Raw genomic sequence first — 16,288 nt, forward strand, 5'->3', positions numbered from 1 at the left:
AGATTTTTAGGAAGTAGGAAAAATTAATAAAACCACAGAGAATCAGTTCCTAAAATGCATAGTTTTTGTGATGACGTGGCTTCCTCTGAGATGTAAACTTAGTGGGGCACTAGACACTCGGGTCACTGTTGTATTCCCGGTACTCAGCACAGCACGTGGCACACAGTAGGTGTTCAATAAATACATGTGGAATGAAGGAAGGGCCTATTTAGCTCTACAGTGACTTCCATTGTTTCATGCATCCATTCAGCAAATATTTATTGGGTGCCAGCTGTGTGCCACTGTTCTGGACGCATGTGTCAGTGAACAAAACTGGCCAGGTTTCTGCCCTTGTGAAGCTCACTTTCTCATTAGGGGAAACAGACAGTAACTGTAGAGACAGAGAAGTCAAGAACACATGGGCTGGTGCTAAGTGCCATGTAGGAAGAACACAGGGCTGGGTGGGAGTGTGCTTGCTGGTTTGTATAGGGTGGTCTGGGAATGCCTCACTAGTAAGGGGACGTTTGAGCGGAGACCTCACTCAGAACATCCCCCTCCCCTTGGCCTGCCAGGTTCCCCTGCCTGCCCTGGCCTGGGTCTGACCTCTCCCCACCACTCTCTGCTTCACTACTCTGCTCCAGGCACACTGGCCTTCTTGCTGTTCCTCAAACCTGCCAAGCTCGTTCCTACCTCAGAACCTTTTCGCTTTCCGTTCCTTCTGCCCGGAAACCTCTTCCTCCAGATCTTCGCATGGCTCGCGTCCTCACTTCACTCAGGTCTCTGCTCCAGTGTCCGCTCCTCAGGGAGGCACTCCCCCACCACCCTGCCTTCAGTGGTGCGGCTGCCCCGCACACCGCTCTGCCCCTTGGCCTGCCTTGCTTTCCTTCCCAGTGTGTACTCCAACATGACATTATTTTATATTTATTTGTTCTGTGTCTGACATGCAAGCTCCATGAAGACAGGGACTGTGTCCCATTTATCACTCTGTCCCACTGTTCATGCCAGTGGTGGTTTTTAGTACATGTTCTGAGTCCTCATTTTAATGGTAGTGACTGTGGCATTTTCTTTTCTAAACGACTCACTTCTGGGTAGTGTGGTGGGGATGTCTCCTCTCTGTTATTCCAACTGAGCAAAGCAAATAGGTCTGGTGGTGAAGGGAGTCCTGATGTGTTTGATCTGTCTCTCTTAGAATTGCTGTGTTTTCTGTGTCTGTATTTTATGATGAGCGCATTGTGGTGGTTGCGGAACAAAGACCCGACGCCTCCGAGGAGGACAGTTTCCAGTGGATGAGCCGAGTGTTGCAGGTGAGCACACACCCAGGGGACCTGTCCGGGCAGGTTGGCTTTGCCGTCACAGGTGGCGGCAGCCACTGAGGAAGTCTTCTCTTCATTGGGCTGGTTGTGACACCTTATTTTTGTCTTGCCAGTCAGTACTCAGACATTCCGGGTACTATTAACAAAATAATATAATTAGTACCGTTTCTCCCTCTGGACTACCTAGTATTTTTCTGCTCAAGTTGCCAAAAACAATTGAATTGACCTGCCTCAGCAAATTCTTCCCCTTTTTTTGTGTGCCTGAGTGTGTGGTAACCAGGAAAGTTTAAACTGACCGTGTGCAGAACACATCTGTGACAGGAATCAATCCACTTGTCAACAGCTGTAGTCCTACTACATACGTTCTGTAATGGGTGGCTCGCATGCAGGGGTCCAAGCAAGTGTAAGGTGTTGTTCTTACTCTGAAGGAGCTTTCCTGTGGAGTTAGAGAGCTAGGTGAGATAAGCTGTTAGGGAAGGAGGAAGACCTGGGTTCTGTGTAAGGGATATGTCACTAGTTGCACTAGTAGCACGGGTAGCATATTGAGAAGAGTCTGGTCTTCATTTGCAATTACAGCCTTTGAATTGCAGCACCCCTCAGTTCCAGATGTTACTTAACCTTACTGAGTTTATTTCCTAACCTGTAAAGTGGGGATAAAAGAGCTGTGGGAGGGATTCAGTGAGATCATTATTTGAAGTAGACAGGATACTGTATACTGAGAGTCATGTCAGCAAATACACATAGTAGGCCCAGTAAATATTTGTTGGATAATGTGTGGTCCAAAGAAAGCATAGACTGTCTTCGACAAAGAAGATTCTAAGTTATTGGAAGTGTTCCCAGCATTATTGCTTGTCTGCTTGGGGCATTTGGATGTATTCATGCCACTTAGTAGTAATGTTAGAGAAATGATGCAAGCCTGAGATGAGTGATAGTGCTAGATGCCTTTCAAAATTTCTTTTTATCTTTGTGGCCTGTGGTTCTGAATTATCAGCTGATAGAACATGGGCTATTTGTAGCAAAAAGACAAGGAAGATAATCTGCTGAGCATTGGCTGGTCAGAAAAGACTATAAAGAGGTGGGACTGGGCTGATCTCCAAAAGGAGATGGCTAAGAATCAGACCTGCCAGAGAATATTGTTCATACCATTCATGTTTTCGAACAAACAAAATGCTTATTTCATTTGGAATGAATTGTGAGGCATGATAGTAGAATGTTCTGATGAATTACACATTTTTTTCCCTATTAAAGAAACTGAAACTTCCCTACATGTTGCTTATTTTTCCCTGGAAAGCAATTATAGGAATTATATGCACTGCTCACTTGCTAATCCAAATTCTTGTAAAAGTCATTTGGAGTCTGATTTGGGTATGAAATGAGAGGGCATTATTTCCCCAGTAATTTAGCTTCTCAGCTTAGAGTATTTGGATCTACAGTAGTGCAATAAGGACCCCACATGTTCTGGTAGGTTAGAGCTCAGAGGTTAACACCGGATCTACGTATAATATAAACTAAATACTTAACTCAGCACCTTTTAAAGAAGGTGATCTATTGATGACTTGCCAGGTAGTGTATTTTCATGGGGGAATCCAGGCTACAGGTAATAGATTTACTAACTGTCTATATATTCTAAAATACCAGAGACTTGGGAACCCTGCCAGACTTTCTATTTTCCAGTTGTCTCTGTTGATTAGTAGGATAGTCTGAGGAATGTGATGTTCAGGTTTATTCCTTTGCACTGTTAAGTTGTTTTAATAAAAAGCCTTGTCAGTTTTTTATGACCATTGGTCCATATCTTCTTTTCAGTAAGATTTATGGGTGAAGCAGTTGAACTCTCTCAGGTGTGTTTGGAACTAGTATTAATAGTCAGTTTTAAAAGGTGGTTGAAGCAGAGAATCATAAAAATGAGAAATTCTTCAAGTATTAAACTTTTACACGAAGCATACAAATATCTGCATTCATTTCATATAGAGCAGTATGTGTAGGAGTACACCAGTTTGCATTCCATGTTAACCTGTGTCTGTAAGCGACATCTAATTGGATGGTCTGTGGTTTCTATTTTCATTTCCTGTAAGTTAGACTAGAATGCAAGTATGTGCAGAGGGACTGGAACCCATGATCCTTACCTTTTAGAATTAACTTGTGTTTACCAGCAATAGCTTTTTAACGAGTCTTTCCAAACAAACCACAACTCTCTCTGTCCTTTTACACTCTGTTTTTATCAATTGATGTAGTAGTTAAATTATGTGAACACAAGAAATGCACAAAAGGTGTAGAAGCATGCACAGCTGGTGTTCAGCAGGAGCACAGGTGCGTGGCTGGGAGCGATGGTGCAGTGAGGGGGCCAGTGACCTCCAGGGTTCAGTGTGCAGTGGGCCTCCCCTCAGTGTTTTGCAGATGGGATTCTGGGTAACTCGGTGAGCCAGTTAAGCCAGAACCCACTTCCAGGGTTTCTCTTGTGTTCATAATAAAAATACTTTGCCTCTACAGAATTGAGCTGTGTTGTATATTAAAAGAACCAAAACAAATCTCTAGGTTTTGGACATTAGCATTCAAGAGAGAGCATATTGAGGTGTACGAATCAGTATCCACCGCTGTCCATTTAGATCGTATCTTACCCATCCTCTGTTGATCTCTGCCATTGCTTAAAGAAATATGAAACTTCACATATATGAGATCTTAATAATCTAGGAGATTCTAGACCTAGAATGGATAGAAAAGGAAAAATCCTAGAGTAGAATAATGGATTACATTAGGAGGATGTCAAAGACAGCAAAATTAATCTTACTGAATGTTTTTCTCTGTGTTTCTCTAGGCGATCGATAGCATTCATCAAGTGGGTGTTTATTGTCTTGCTCTGGTGCCTGCCAATACATTGCCAAAAACTCCTCTGGGAGGGATCCACATATCTCAGACGAAACAGCTCTTTCTGGAGGGATCTCTGCATCCTTGCAATATCCTCATGTGCCCGCATACATGTGTGACCAATTTGCCAAAACCCCGACAGAAGCAGCCAGGTAATACGCTATCTTTGAAGACATTGCGTGAAAATTACAACTTCAAGAAGCTGACTTTTGGTGGCATAATGCTTTCTCTAGAGTTGGATTTTACAAAGACGGGTAACACAAGAGTAGCCTGAGATGACTAAAAGCAGGGAGGACTTAGAGCCTGCAGAATTGCCTTCTCTGAGTTTATTACCGGCTTCCTCTTCTGAGTACTTCTGTAGTGTGCTTCCATTTCCTCTGCATGTAAGGTTTGAGGTCAAGATGATCAAAATCTCACTTGTTAGAACTAGAATAAAACAAGTCCTCTAAGAGTAGGTTCTGATAATATAGAATAGCTAGTGTTTATTGAGTACTTACTAAAAGCCAAATACAAGCTAAACATGTACATGTGTGATTCGAAAGTGTTGTCCCCAGCTGTGGAAAATAAAGTGCAGAAAAGTTAAGAATTGTGCTCGAAGTCATATAGCTAGTTAGTGGCCGAGTTGAGACCCACACCAGTTGTGATGGCTAAAATCCACACTCCGAATCACTATATTATACTGCCTTTCTGTTGGGAATCACCGAGAGTCATCCCTCAGTCCTGCTAAGCTTTAGGGGTCTGGTTTGGGCCCGTAATATCTCTGGGGAGCAAGATAATTTCAAAATTGTTTACGTCATAATCACAAGATAAATAGCATATTTTGCATTTGCCGTGTTCCTGTGAGTTTGAGATGCAAGTAAGTATATGTGAATTGCCATATGGAAAAGAGGGAAAAAAAAAAACCCCAAATAGTCCATTTCACCTTTTGGCCTTATTTCTGAGCAGACGGTTTACAAGGCCAAGTAAGAGGCTAAAGGGAGGAGTAATTGATGGTCAATTATGTTGAAATATCTGTTCAACCCAACATAAAATCATTATGTTTTTTGATGCTGTTTTAATTGAGAAGTTAATAAGAAGCTCCTAGTTTTCTGAATGCCTGAAAACACATGAGATCCAAAATCTGGATTTTATAGATTGTGCCACCACCATGCACACATGTGTGTACACACACACACACACACACACACACAGTATACATCAGCACACTGGCCTCCAAATGTGTTGGGAAGAGACAAGGTATTGGGGAGATTAGGAAGGGAAGGGGAAGTGTGGCATTTAATCATATTTCTGTAAGATAGCTTTTGCTGAAAGGTAAACATAATGTACAACAATAAAATATAAGGTTAGCCTCTTACTTTCTAGGACATTTTTATTCAAGACATTATCCTCACACTATTGAAATTTTAATATACTCTGCTTTGCAAAAGTGACTTCCCTGGTCTGGTGGCTGAAGATGATGTCATAGTTTATCTAGATAGATGTTATTATCAACTCATCCATTAGCCTTAATAACAGCATGTGTAGGGCTAAAAGTATGTATGATATTTATCAGTTTCTGCTAGTGGAAATAAGAGTTTATGGAGTCATATTCTGAAGGGGCAGTCAAAATCAAGAAATCTGTGAATAATTCATCAAAAAATATATAAAAACTGTCTTCCTGTTGCCTGCCTACACATCTGGCAGATGTGTATAACACACAACGCCTTCTCCAACTCACATCTTGATTTACTGAAGACCTACATTCATTTGTCATATGAGTAAAATCCTGTTTTATTTTTTTATTATTAATTTTAAAGATTTTATTTATTTGTCAGAGAGAGGGGGCACACAAGGAGAGGGAGCAGCAGGCAGAGGGAGAAGCAGGCTCCCTGCTGAGCAAAGATCCCGATGCGGGACTCGATCCTAGAACTCTGGAATCATGACCTGAGCCAAGGGCAGATGCTTAGCTGACTGAGCCACCCAAACATCCCTAAAATCCTATTTTAGTAAATAGTTTTTAATATGTGAAAGATCTTTTTTAATTGAAATATGATCAACATACAGTGTTATAGTAGTTTCAGGTGTACAATGTAATGATTCAGCAGTTCTGAATAACCTTATTCAGTGTTCATAACGGTAAGTGTACTTTTAATAATAAATAGCATTTAATCTAGGATTTTTTTTTTTAAAGATTTTATTTATTTATTTGACAGAGAGATAGAGATTACAAGTAAGCAGACAGAGGGAGAGGGAGAAGCAGGCTTCCTGCTGAGCAAGGCGGGGCTCGATCCCAGGGCCCCGAGCCCATGACCTGAGCCGAAGGCAGACGCTTAATGACTGAGCCACCCAGGGGCCCCATAATCTAGGATTCTTTTAACAAAACTTTCATGTCATAGTAGATGCTTAAAAGATGCTACCTAGGACATAGTAGATGCTTAAGAGATTGCTTTTGTTAGCCAGAGTTCAATTTTATTAAATGATAAAACTTATATATAAAAGACTTATTCCTAAGCCCCCACAGGTACGGCATCTGCCTTGTCTAATGAAAGCATTGGGTTTGGATTCTGTATTTTTGCCATCTGTTGTAATTGCCTGCTAAGATCTTAGTGGGATGGGTATGGGTTAGACCAAAGCAGTTTGAAAACCATGGGAGATGATGTGGGGATAACATGAGAGGTTGGGATTCAAGAAGAATACAGGAAAATGGTGATGAATAGGAGTGAGGTAAGAAGGGAGAAGAAAAGGGAAGATGGATAAGATGTTAAGGCAGCCTAGTGACAAAAGTCCTAGTGAGCTGCCTGTTGGGGCTATTGTGTAAAGAATGGGAAATGTGATAGGACTGATTTTGGCTGCAAATCTCAGAAAAACCTAATAGCAGCTTAAAAAACAAGAGCAAAGTTTTTCTTTCTCAGGTAAAAGAAATTCAGAGCTGGGCAGTGGGGGACCCGGGTAGTAGCTCCCCTGTCACCTGTGGTTCCAGCTTCCCATCTTCTTGCTCTGGCATTGTATCAGTCACCTTTTATTATAGCCGTGCCACATAACAAATAGCTCTAAAAATGTGATAGCTTCAAAGAAGCACTTATTTTTCACTCACGGGATGTGGCTCTGCTGAACTTGGCTGGGACCAGCTGGGCTTGGCCTGACTCCAGGTTGTAGGTTGGGTTCAGAATTGTTCCGTGTGTCTCCTCATCATGGGACCAGCAGCTACTGTGCCATATTCTTAAGGCAGATGGCAAAAGCAAGAAAGCAAGCCAAACCACACAAGCATATTTAGAGCTTCTGTTTGTGTCATGGCTCCTAACATGTCATTGTCCAAAACAAGTTCAGACCATGCCCAGAGTCAGTGGAGTGGAGAGGTATACTCCTGTCATATAATCATAGCAACAACAGGAAGGAAAGGAAGGATTATAAGAAAATAAAACAATCTGCCATGGCCATCCTAGCGTACTGCCTCAGGGCCCAGTTAGGCCCCCTGACCTCCAGCCATCATTTTTACATTCCAGCTAAGTGGGAAAAAAGGCAAGGAAGGAAATGTCCTTTAAACATATTTGTTTAAATATTTGTTGCCCTTTAAACATATTTTCTAGAAATTGCACATATTACTTTCTCTTACATATTAGTCTCCCACACTAAAAGAATATAGTCTTAATTCCAGGTATTTATTTGCCCAGCCTTAAACTGGGGGGTCTTTTATTAAGGAGGAAGAGGAGACCAGATATTGGGATTGATGACTGGTATTCTTTGCCATAGGAAACTTGCATAACTTGTGGGGGAAAACAGGAAGGGGTATTTACAGGTACAGCAAGGTATCAGCAGTTAGCCTTCTAGATGTTACTGCTTCCAATTATTTTTCACTTTCTATGATCCTTAGACTTAAAGAATACACACAGAAGGACCTCAAGAAATTGCTGCTTAATTATTTTTGCTGTTTAAAACTAGTCTGAAAAATTCACTTTTGGGGCTCCTGGGTGGCTCAGTGCGTTAAGCCTCTGCCTTCAGCTCAGGTCATGATCTCAGGGTCCTGGGATCAAGCCCCGCGTCGGGCTTTCTGCTCAGCTGAAGTGTCATTCCCCTCTCTCTCTCTCTCTGCCTGCTTCTATGCCTATTATGTGATCTCTGTCTGTCACATAAATAAATAAAATCTTAAAAAAAAAATTCACCTTTAACGATGCACCACCTTTATTAATTTTACAGTATAATTTGAGATTGGGTAGCTAACACAGATATACTCTGACTCCCTGCCCTGTATAAAAGGCTGTCTCCAGTATGACATATCTTGTATGTAACTTGTTACACAGTTTCTTAGGAAAGAGTTTTGCATATTACACTTAAAATTGCAGTAGACTCTTTGTAGACTAAAATTGTTCAGCACAGTGTTGAGGTTCTTTATACTTCTTGGGTTTTTTATTCACTTTGAAAAAAAAGTTAAACTCTTCATTTTGAAATAATTTCACACTTCAGATTGCCAAGTATTACAGAGAATTCCCTTATACCCTCTACCCATACTTCCCCCATTATTTAGAGTCTTATCATTTAAGTGATTTTGTTCCAGCATATTTAGGATCAACAGATTTTGGCAATAAAAGATATTTAATATTAATTCAAATGTAGTAGCATCAGCCTTATTAAAAACTTGGCTGGTACTAAGTTTAGTTATCTTTTAGCCATCTGCCTTGTTTGATACCATAGAGTCTTCAAGTGACTGTCAAGAAAGGCATTCAGCACCCTAGCGCTTTTTTTCTTGAAGAAAGGGAGAGTTCTCCCTTTTTATTTTATTTTTTAATTCAAATCCAATTAATTAACATATTGTGTATTATTAGTTTCAGAGGTAGAGTTCAGTGAGTTCTCCCTTTTTATTTGGAAGTGTCAAACCCATGGAAACGTTGAAAGAATACCACAGTGAATAACCTGCACACCTTCCCCTAGATTTAGTTTATTTACTAATGTAGTTACTAGATTAGTAGTTGACATTGTTTTACTGAACTCTTTGGAAATAAATTGCAGACATCACATTTCACCCCTAAATATTCTGTAGTGTATCTCCAAAGACCAAAAAAAAAAAAAAAAGCTTCTAAAGTTTTCCTAATCAACAACAATGCCATTATTCTGTTATGAAATTTAGCCTTGGGACGTCTGGGTGGCTAAGTTAGTTAAGCCTCTGACTCTTGATTTCAGCTCAGGTCATGAACTCAGGGTCAAGAGGTCGAGCCCTCTCAGGCTCCATGCTGGGTATGGACCCTGCTTGGGATTCTCTCTCTCCCCCTTTGCCCAACCCCCACACCTCCCCCACCCCTGCTCCTGTACACGCAATCTCTTTTAAAAAGGGGGGGGCACCTGGGTGGCTCAGTGGGTTAAGACTCTTCCTTCCGCCCAGGTCATGATCTCAGGGTCCTGAGATGGAGCCCCACATTGGGCTCTCTGCTCAGCAGGGAGCCTGCTTCCCCCCTCTCTCTTCCTGGCTCACTGCCTACTTATGATCTCTCTCTGTCAAACAAATAAAATCTTAAAAAAAAAAAAAAAGAAAAGAAAAGAAAAAAAGAAATTTAACCTTAATATAATGCTATCATCTAGTAATTTACAGTCTGTATTCAGATTTCTTCACCTGTTTATTACAACTCATTTTTTAAAATTTAGTATCCAGTCAAGGTTATGCATTGCATTTGGCTGCCATGTCCTTTAATTTAGAAGCTCCTAGCCTTATTTTCTCTTAAAGACATGGTTTTTGAAGAGTCCAGGCTAGTTGTCTTATAGAATGTCCCACAATGTGGATGTCATTACTTGTTTAATAAAGTACTTCTGAGATTCCTGATGAACCTACTCTCAATTCTCAAAGATGGCAGATTTCTTTCCAGACCAGATATTCCTTACTGTTAAGTCCATTTTTAGGGTAAGTCCATTTTTAGGGTCATACTGTGATTGGAGCTGATGAAATTATTTATCGGTAGGAACTAGTACAACCAACTGTCCCCTCCTAGGAGTGAAAAATCCCTTATACCCAAGCTATAGGAACACCCGCTCCTCTCCTCCCTCCAGATTCCTGTCTCTTCTCTAGCTCTGTGTTGTTTTTTCCTTCTCTTTTCTTTCTTTCTTTTTTTTTTTTTAAGATTTCATTTATTTATTTGACAGAGTTCACAAGTAGGCAGAGAGGCAGCAGAGAGAGGGGAAGCAGGCTCCCTGGTGAGCAGAGAGCCAGATGCGGTGCTCGATCCCAGGGCCCTGAGATCATGACCTGAACTGAACGCAGAGGCTTAAACCACTGAGCCACCCAGGCGCCCCGTGTTGTTTTTTTCTAGCAGTTTCTACTACCTGACGTGATTTATTTGTGTATGTACTTACTGGTTGCCTTTCCTCAATAGAGAATAGGTGGTTTGTCTTGTTCACTGTTGTGTCCCTAGTGCCTAGAAGAATGCGCTGTCTGAATTGCTGAGTGAATATGTGAACTAGTTTGGGTCAGTCTGGAAATATTTCAGGGATATAGTTTGAATTATCACCACTAGAGAGTTGATTCTGGCTTTTACTTACAGGTGTGGGCCCTGCTTCTGTGATGGTTGGAAATCTGGTTGCTGGAAAACGCATAGCGCAAGCTGCAGGAAGAGATCTTGGGCAAATTGAAGAGAATGACTTAGTGAGGAAGGTAAGAGTTCAAATGTGTTGATTTTTATAAGCAAGTCAAGGACAGAACTTCTACATCCGAAAGTAGATGGGAGACGCATTATTCAACTTTTCCGAAGTTACTGACCCTGATTCTTTTTTCTGCTTTGACTTCAGCACCAGTTTCTGGCAGAGATTTTACAGTGGCGAGCCCAGGCAACTCCTGACCATGTACTCTTCATGCTGTTAAATGCCAAGGTACTGAAAATCCAATTGTATATATCTAATCAGATGAACATTATGGGAGGATCTTAGGCACTCTCAATCCCTTTCATCAGAAAATTTCCGTTGTCAACTCGGAGGGCAGAGTTACTGCTTTCTCCCTGCTTTGACAGATGAGGATAGATTGTGCAATCACTTCAAGGTTGAAAGGAGACCTCCTGGAGTGTTATCTAATGCTAGCTCTCCTCGCGTTACAGTCCTAACTGTAACTGATAGGAACAGTGATAGGAACACTGATAGGAACAGTGGGGCCAACGGTGCAATTCCATAGACCTACACATATGTAGGACGTATTATGGCATGCATGTCATTTTTTACCCAGCTTTAATTCTTGGATTTCCACCAGGAAGAAAATGACTTTAGATAAATACTTATTTTTTAACATTTTATTTACTATTTATTTGAGAGAGAGAGCACGAGAGAACATAAGCAGGGGGAGCGGCAGAAGGAGGGAAGGAGGGCGCTGAACAGGGAGTCCAGGACTCGATCCCAGGACCCTGAGGTCATGACCTGAAATGAAGGCAAGACGCTTAATGGACTGAGCCACTCAGGTGCCCAATAGATAAATATTTTTTGAAACAAAGTTATTTTTACTATATACTTAAATAATTTATTGCTAACCCATAAGAAACAAATTGAAAATTACTCAAACCTTATTAAGTGGTGCTTCCTAATGGATGGTTTTATCAGAATGTAATATTTTTTTAAGTTAGGCGTTTTGTGGGCGTATGCTGGGATCTGTTTTAATGGCTGAATCAGAGGCTAAAAGTATTGTGATGATGGCGCATAGCAGTATTTCCTGCCATCAGGTAGAGGACTATAGGGCCTATTGAAATTTCCTGGGCCACCCAACCTGTCCCCTTGCCCAGTGCCCCCAGATTCTGATGTATTTTATTCAAATACACCTTTGAGAGGTGTGGTTTTTTTTTTTTTTTTAAGATTTTATTTATTTATTAGACAGAGATCACAAGTAGGCAGAGAGGCAGGCAGAGAAAGAGGGGGAAGCAGGCTCCCTGCTGAGCAGAGAGCCAGATGCGGGGCTCAATCCCAGGACCCTGGGATCATGACCTGAGCTGAAGGCAGAGGCTTTAACCCACTGAGCCACCCAGGCGCCCCCACCTTTGAGAGTTTATGTAGTAATAGAACTTCATGAGGGGAGTATGCTGCCATTTTAGTGAAAAGTCATTAAAAATCTAAAGAACCAGGGGCGCCTGGGTGGCTCAGTGGGTTAAGCCACTGCCTTCGGCTCAGGTCGTGATCTCAGGGTCCTGGGATCGAGTCCCACATCGGGCTCTCTGCTCAGCAGGGGGCCTGCTTCCCCTCCTCTCTCTCTGTGATCTCTTCCTTTCCTCTCTCCTACTGTGATCTTTCTCTGTCAAAGAAATAAATAAAATATTTAAAAAAAAAATCTAAAGAACATTATCCAGTAGAAAACTTTTTTTTTTTTTTTAAGATTTTATTTATTTATTTGACAGAGAGAAATCACAAGTAGATGGAGAGGCAGGCAGAGAGAGAGAGAGGGAAGCAGACTCTCTGCTGAGCAGAGAGCCCGATGCGGGACTCGATCCCAGGACTCTGAGATCATGACCTGAGCCGAAGGCAGCAGCTTAACCCACTGAGCCACCCAGGCACCCCAGTAGAAAACTTTTTGACTTCCTTGTTCTACCTCTAAATGAAGTGGGTTTCTCTCCAAGCTCGTGAATTCATTAGGGTCCTTCCATTTCAGTAAGAAGTTGTCAGTCCAGCTTACATCCCTACTCCACTTCCAGGCTGGGCTATAGTTAAAGCTATAGCCCTGTGAAACCTGTACCCCAGATATTTGTTAGAAGGTTAGAAGGCATACTTTTAAATTTGCTTCTTGGTTAGAGAAATAATATATGTGCTGACTCAAAGACATTTAGTCCATTTATTCTTCTGCATATTCTAGTATTTTACCTTGGATTATCCCAGAAGGTCAGAAAGCTTGGTGACCATATCACATTGTTCCCTCATGCCCAGGGGGAAAGAAAATTAAAGATTTATTCATTTATTTAAGAGAGAGAGAAAGAATGCAGGGGTTGGGGGAGCAGAGGAAGAGGGAGAGAGAGACTCTTAAGTAGGTACCACACCCAGTGTGGAGCCCAGTGTGGGGCTCATCATGACCCTGGGATCATAACCTGAGCTGAAACCCAGAGTCGGACACTTATCTGTGCCATTCAGGCACCCTCTCAAAAATTGGTTTTGGTTTTTTTTTTTAAGATTTAGTTTACTGCCGTACCATGGATCAAAAAGAGAAATATTGTAAAATATAAGAAATGGCCATACAGATTAACCCTGATTTTAGCCAAAGGGATATCCACTTTAGTGTTATAACCTTATTGTCCAACAATAGACAATTGACTAAGTAAATCATGGCATATAAAATTATAGCATGAAATACTATACAGCCATTCAAAAGCGTATTATAGAATATTTGATTATGCAGAAAATAGTCATAATGTGTAAGTGGTAAAAAATAGCATGTCAGACTTCAGCAAAATAATCTACTACCTAGGAGCACCTGTGTGGCTCAGTTGGTTAAGCATCTGACTCTTGATTTTGGCTCAGATCATGATTTCAGGGTCGTGAGATCAAGCCCTGCGCTGGCCTCCATGCTCCCTGCAGAGTCTACTTGAGATTCTCTCTCTTTCTCCCCTACCCCTCCCACTTATGCTTGTTCACTTGCTCTCTCTTTCTGAGATAAATAAATAAACCTTTAAAAAATAGTCAATAATCAAGTACCTACTAGACCCTTTTCTGGAGGCTGTATATTTCATAGTTCATTTTAAGATTGAGGAAACTGAGGCCCAGAGACATAAAATTACTTGCCTGAGAACTAGCAAGTGGTAGGACTAGGAAATAAGCTCTTTCATTTGAACCCAAAGCTGACTTCTGAGCCCACATTCTTTACCAATGCAATACACAGCTTCAGGCAGATAGTAAAATATGGTAATTTTTTTAATGTCGCATGTGAATTTATATATAATATATACTCAATTTTTATTTATTTTTCTTTTTTTATTTATCTGACAGAGATCACAAGTAGGCAGAGAGGCAGGCAGAGAGAGAGGAGGAAGCAGGCTCCCTGCAGAGCAGAGAGCCCGATGTGGGGCTCGATCCCAGGACCCTGGGATCATGACCTGAGCCACCCAGGTGCCCCTATACTCAATTTTTAAAAGCCAGGAAAATACACTGCAAAATGTTGATAGTGGTTACATCTGAATTATATTTTACTTGTCTCTATTTTCCATATTGAACATGTACTATTTTATATTAGTGAAACTTAAAAGTTATTTTAAAAATAGCTCAATAAAATTTGTTTTTCTTGTGAGACTTTTTGAGTTATAGAGTTGAAATAATTAAGATAGGGTGGTATTAGCACAATAGGCAGAGAATAATTCGGTTTTATTTAGTGAAGTGGGAGATAGGCATATGCAGTGACCCCACAATTCCATCTCTAGGTCTGCCCTCCACCAAAACTCATGTGTTTATGCATGAGGGTACATATACAAGAATGCTATTGTCCATCAGCAGCAGAATGGATGAATAAATTGTTGTGTGTTTATACAGTTAAATACTACGCAGCAATAAATACGAGAACTACACCCGGGCACTGCAGCAGAGGTGACTATTAATGTTGAGAGAAAGAAGCAAAACACAGAAATTTATACCATATGGTTACATTTCTATAAAACGAAACCTTCCATGGGTGGTAACATTATGAAGAGAAGGAAATCAGTGATTAAGATTAAAAACTCAAAATAGTGGTTACATACAGAGGAAAGGAAAGGATGAGAGTAGGCCGGGGTGGAGGGACCCCTAAGGGTGCTTTTGTGCTGCTGGCAGTGGTGTTTTTCATGCCATGCTGGTTCTTATGCTGGTGCTTGCTTTGTGATTTTTCTGTTACGTAATACATTCATTTTTTTTTTATGTGCTTTTCATATTTGTGTGGTTTATCTTACACACAAAAGGGTTTCAAAAAGCCCAGCTCAGTGAAACTTGGATTGACACTCAGGAATTGATGAAGACCACAAGGAGAAATTATTCTCAGGATCAAGAGTAGTTGGCCATCTTCTGATCTGCTAATCTTTATTATCAGCTAGTGGACTCTGATTCGGTGTTACTGTTTTGTTTACATCTTTGCTGTTGGAATACTCAGAGCCAAATTCGTGTGACGCACAGAAAATGCACGCAATGCCCATGGCCACACGGCCTGCAGTGACTGTCCCGACCTTACTCCCGCCCTCATTCTACTTTTATTTCCTTTATTTTCCTTCCACTCTTACTTCCTCATTTAAATAAAAAACTCGAATATATTTTTGAAGCTGTCTTAAACAGGAAAGACTATAGATACATTGTTCGATTTAAGTTAATGTTGCTATTCCCTAAATACCTTCAGGCATTGAAAAAGAAAGGACTACCACAGGTCTTTAAGTACTAGGGGAATTTTTGCTGGAATTGATAACTTGCTACAGAGAATCTACCAAGGCACCAGCCTTTTCAGTATAACATGGAATTGGCTTGTACTTGTCACTGTTTTATTTCCTGAATTTTGACCCTTTTACACTTTCTTCTCTTTAAAGGGAACTACTGTGTGCACAGCCAGTTGCCTTCAGCTTCATAAGCGAGCAGAGAGGATTGCGTCAGTTCTTGGTGATAAGGGGCATCTAAATGCAGGAGACAACGTGGTGTTGCTCTATCCACCTGGTAGGTATTGTGTTGGTAAACTAGACTCAAGCTTCATTACCAGACTACAGAGTATGAGAGGACAGGAAGTGAGAGCCGCCATCTTTGCCCATGTAGGCTATGCAGCTCCCAGCTCTGGGAGTCCCAGGCACCCAGGCTAAGGTAGGAACCAAGCTTTACACTGTGGAGTTGAGCAGTGCCATGGCTCTGCTGGGACTGTGTCTGTTGTATTTACTCTTGTATTACCCCTATCTAGCATAGTTCCTGGCACTATGGTAAATATCAAATGAATAAGACTTTCTGACTTTTTGGAAACCCTCAAAAGAGGTGCTTTTTTTTTTTTTTTTTTAAGATTTTATTTATTTATTAGACAGAGATCACAAGTAGGCAGAGAAGCAGGCAGAGAGAGAGGAGGAAGCAGGCTCCCTGCAGAGCAGAGAGCCCGATGTGGGGCTCGATCCCAGGACCCTGGGATCATGACCTGAGCTGAAGGCAGAGGTTTTAACCCACTGAGCCACCTAGGCGCCCCGAGGTGCTTTGTTTCTAGGAGTGTTCAGGAATAGGACCATTTCACCCAG

At 41.3% G+C, this 16,288-nt stretch overlaps 1 protein-coding gene across 4 annotated transcripts in view; it reads left to right on the plus strand.

Moving 5' to 3' along the window:
- DIP2B (disco interacting protein 2 homolog B) overlaps window positions 1–16,288 on the plus strand; it is a 224,118-nt gene that overhangs the window by 184,663 nt on the left and 23,167 nt on the right. For all 4 annotated transcript variants that reach the window (XM_032348169.1, XM_032348170.1, XM_032348171.1 and 1 more), the window contains 5 exons: window positions 1,169–1,283; window positions 4,105–4,306; window positions 10,658–10,767; window positions 10,902–10,982; window positions 15,608–15,731. In XM_032348169.1, coding sequence (XP_032204060.1) covers window positions 1,169–1,283; window positions 4,105–4,306; window positions 10,658–10,767; window positions 10,902–10,982; window positions 15,608–15,731 — 632 coding nt within the window. The remainder of the gene's footprint in view (window positions 1–1,168; window positions 1,284–4,104; window positions 4,307–10,657; window positions 10,768–10,901; window positions 10,983–15,607; window positions 15,732–16,288) is intronic.

Source organism: Mustela erminea, chromosome 6 (genome assembly GCF_009829155.1).
Source record: "Mustela erminea isolate mMusErm1 chromosome 6, mMusErm1.Pri, whole genome shotgun sequence".
Lineage (NCBI taxonomy): Eukaryota > Metazoa > Chordata > Mammalia > Carnivora > Mustelidae > Mustela > Mustela erminea.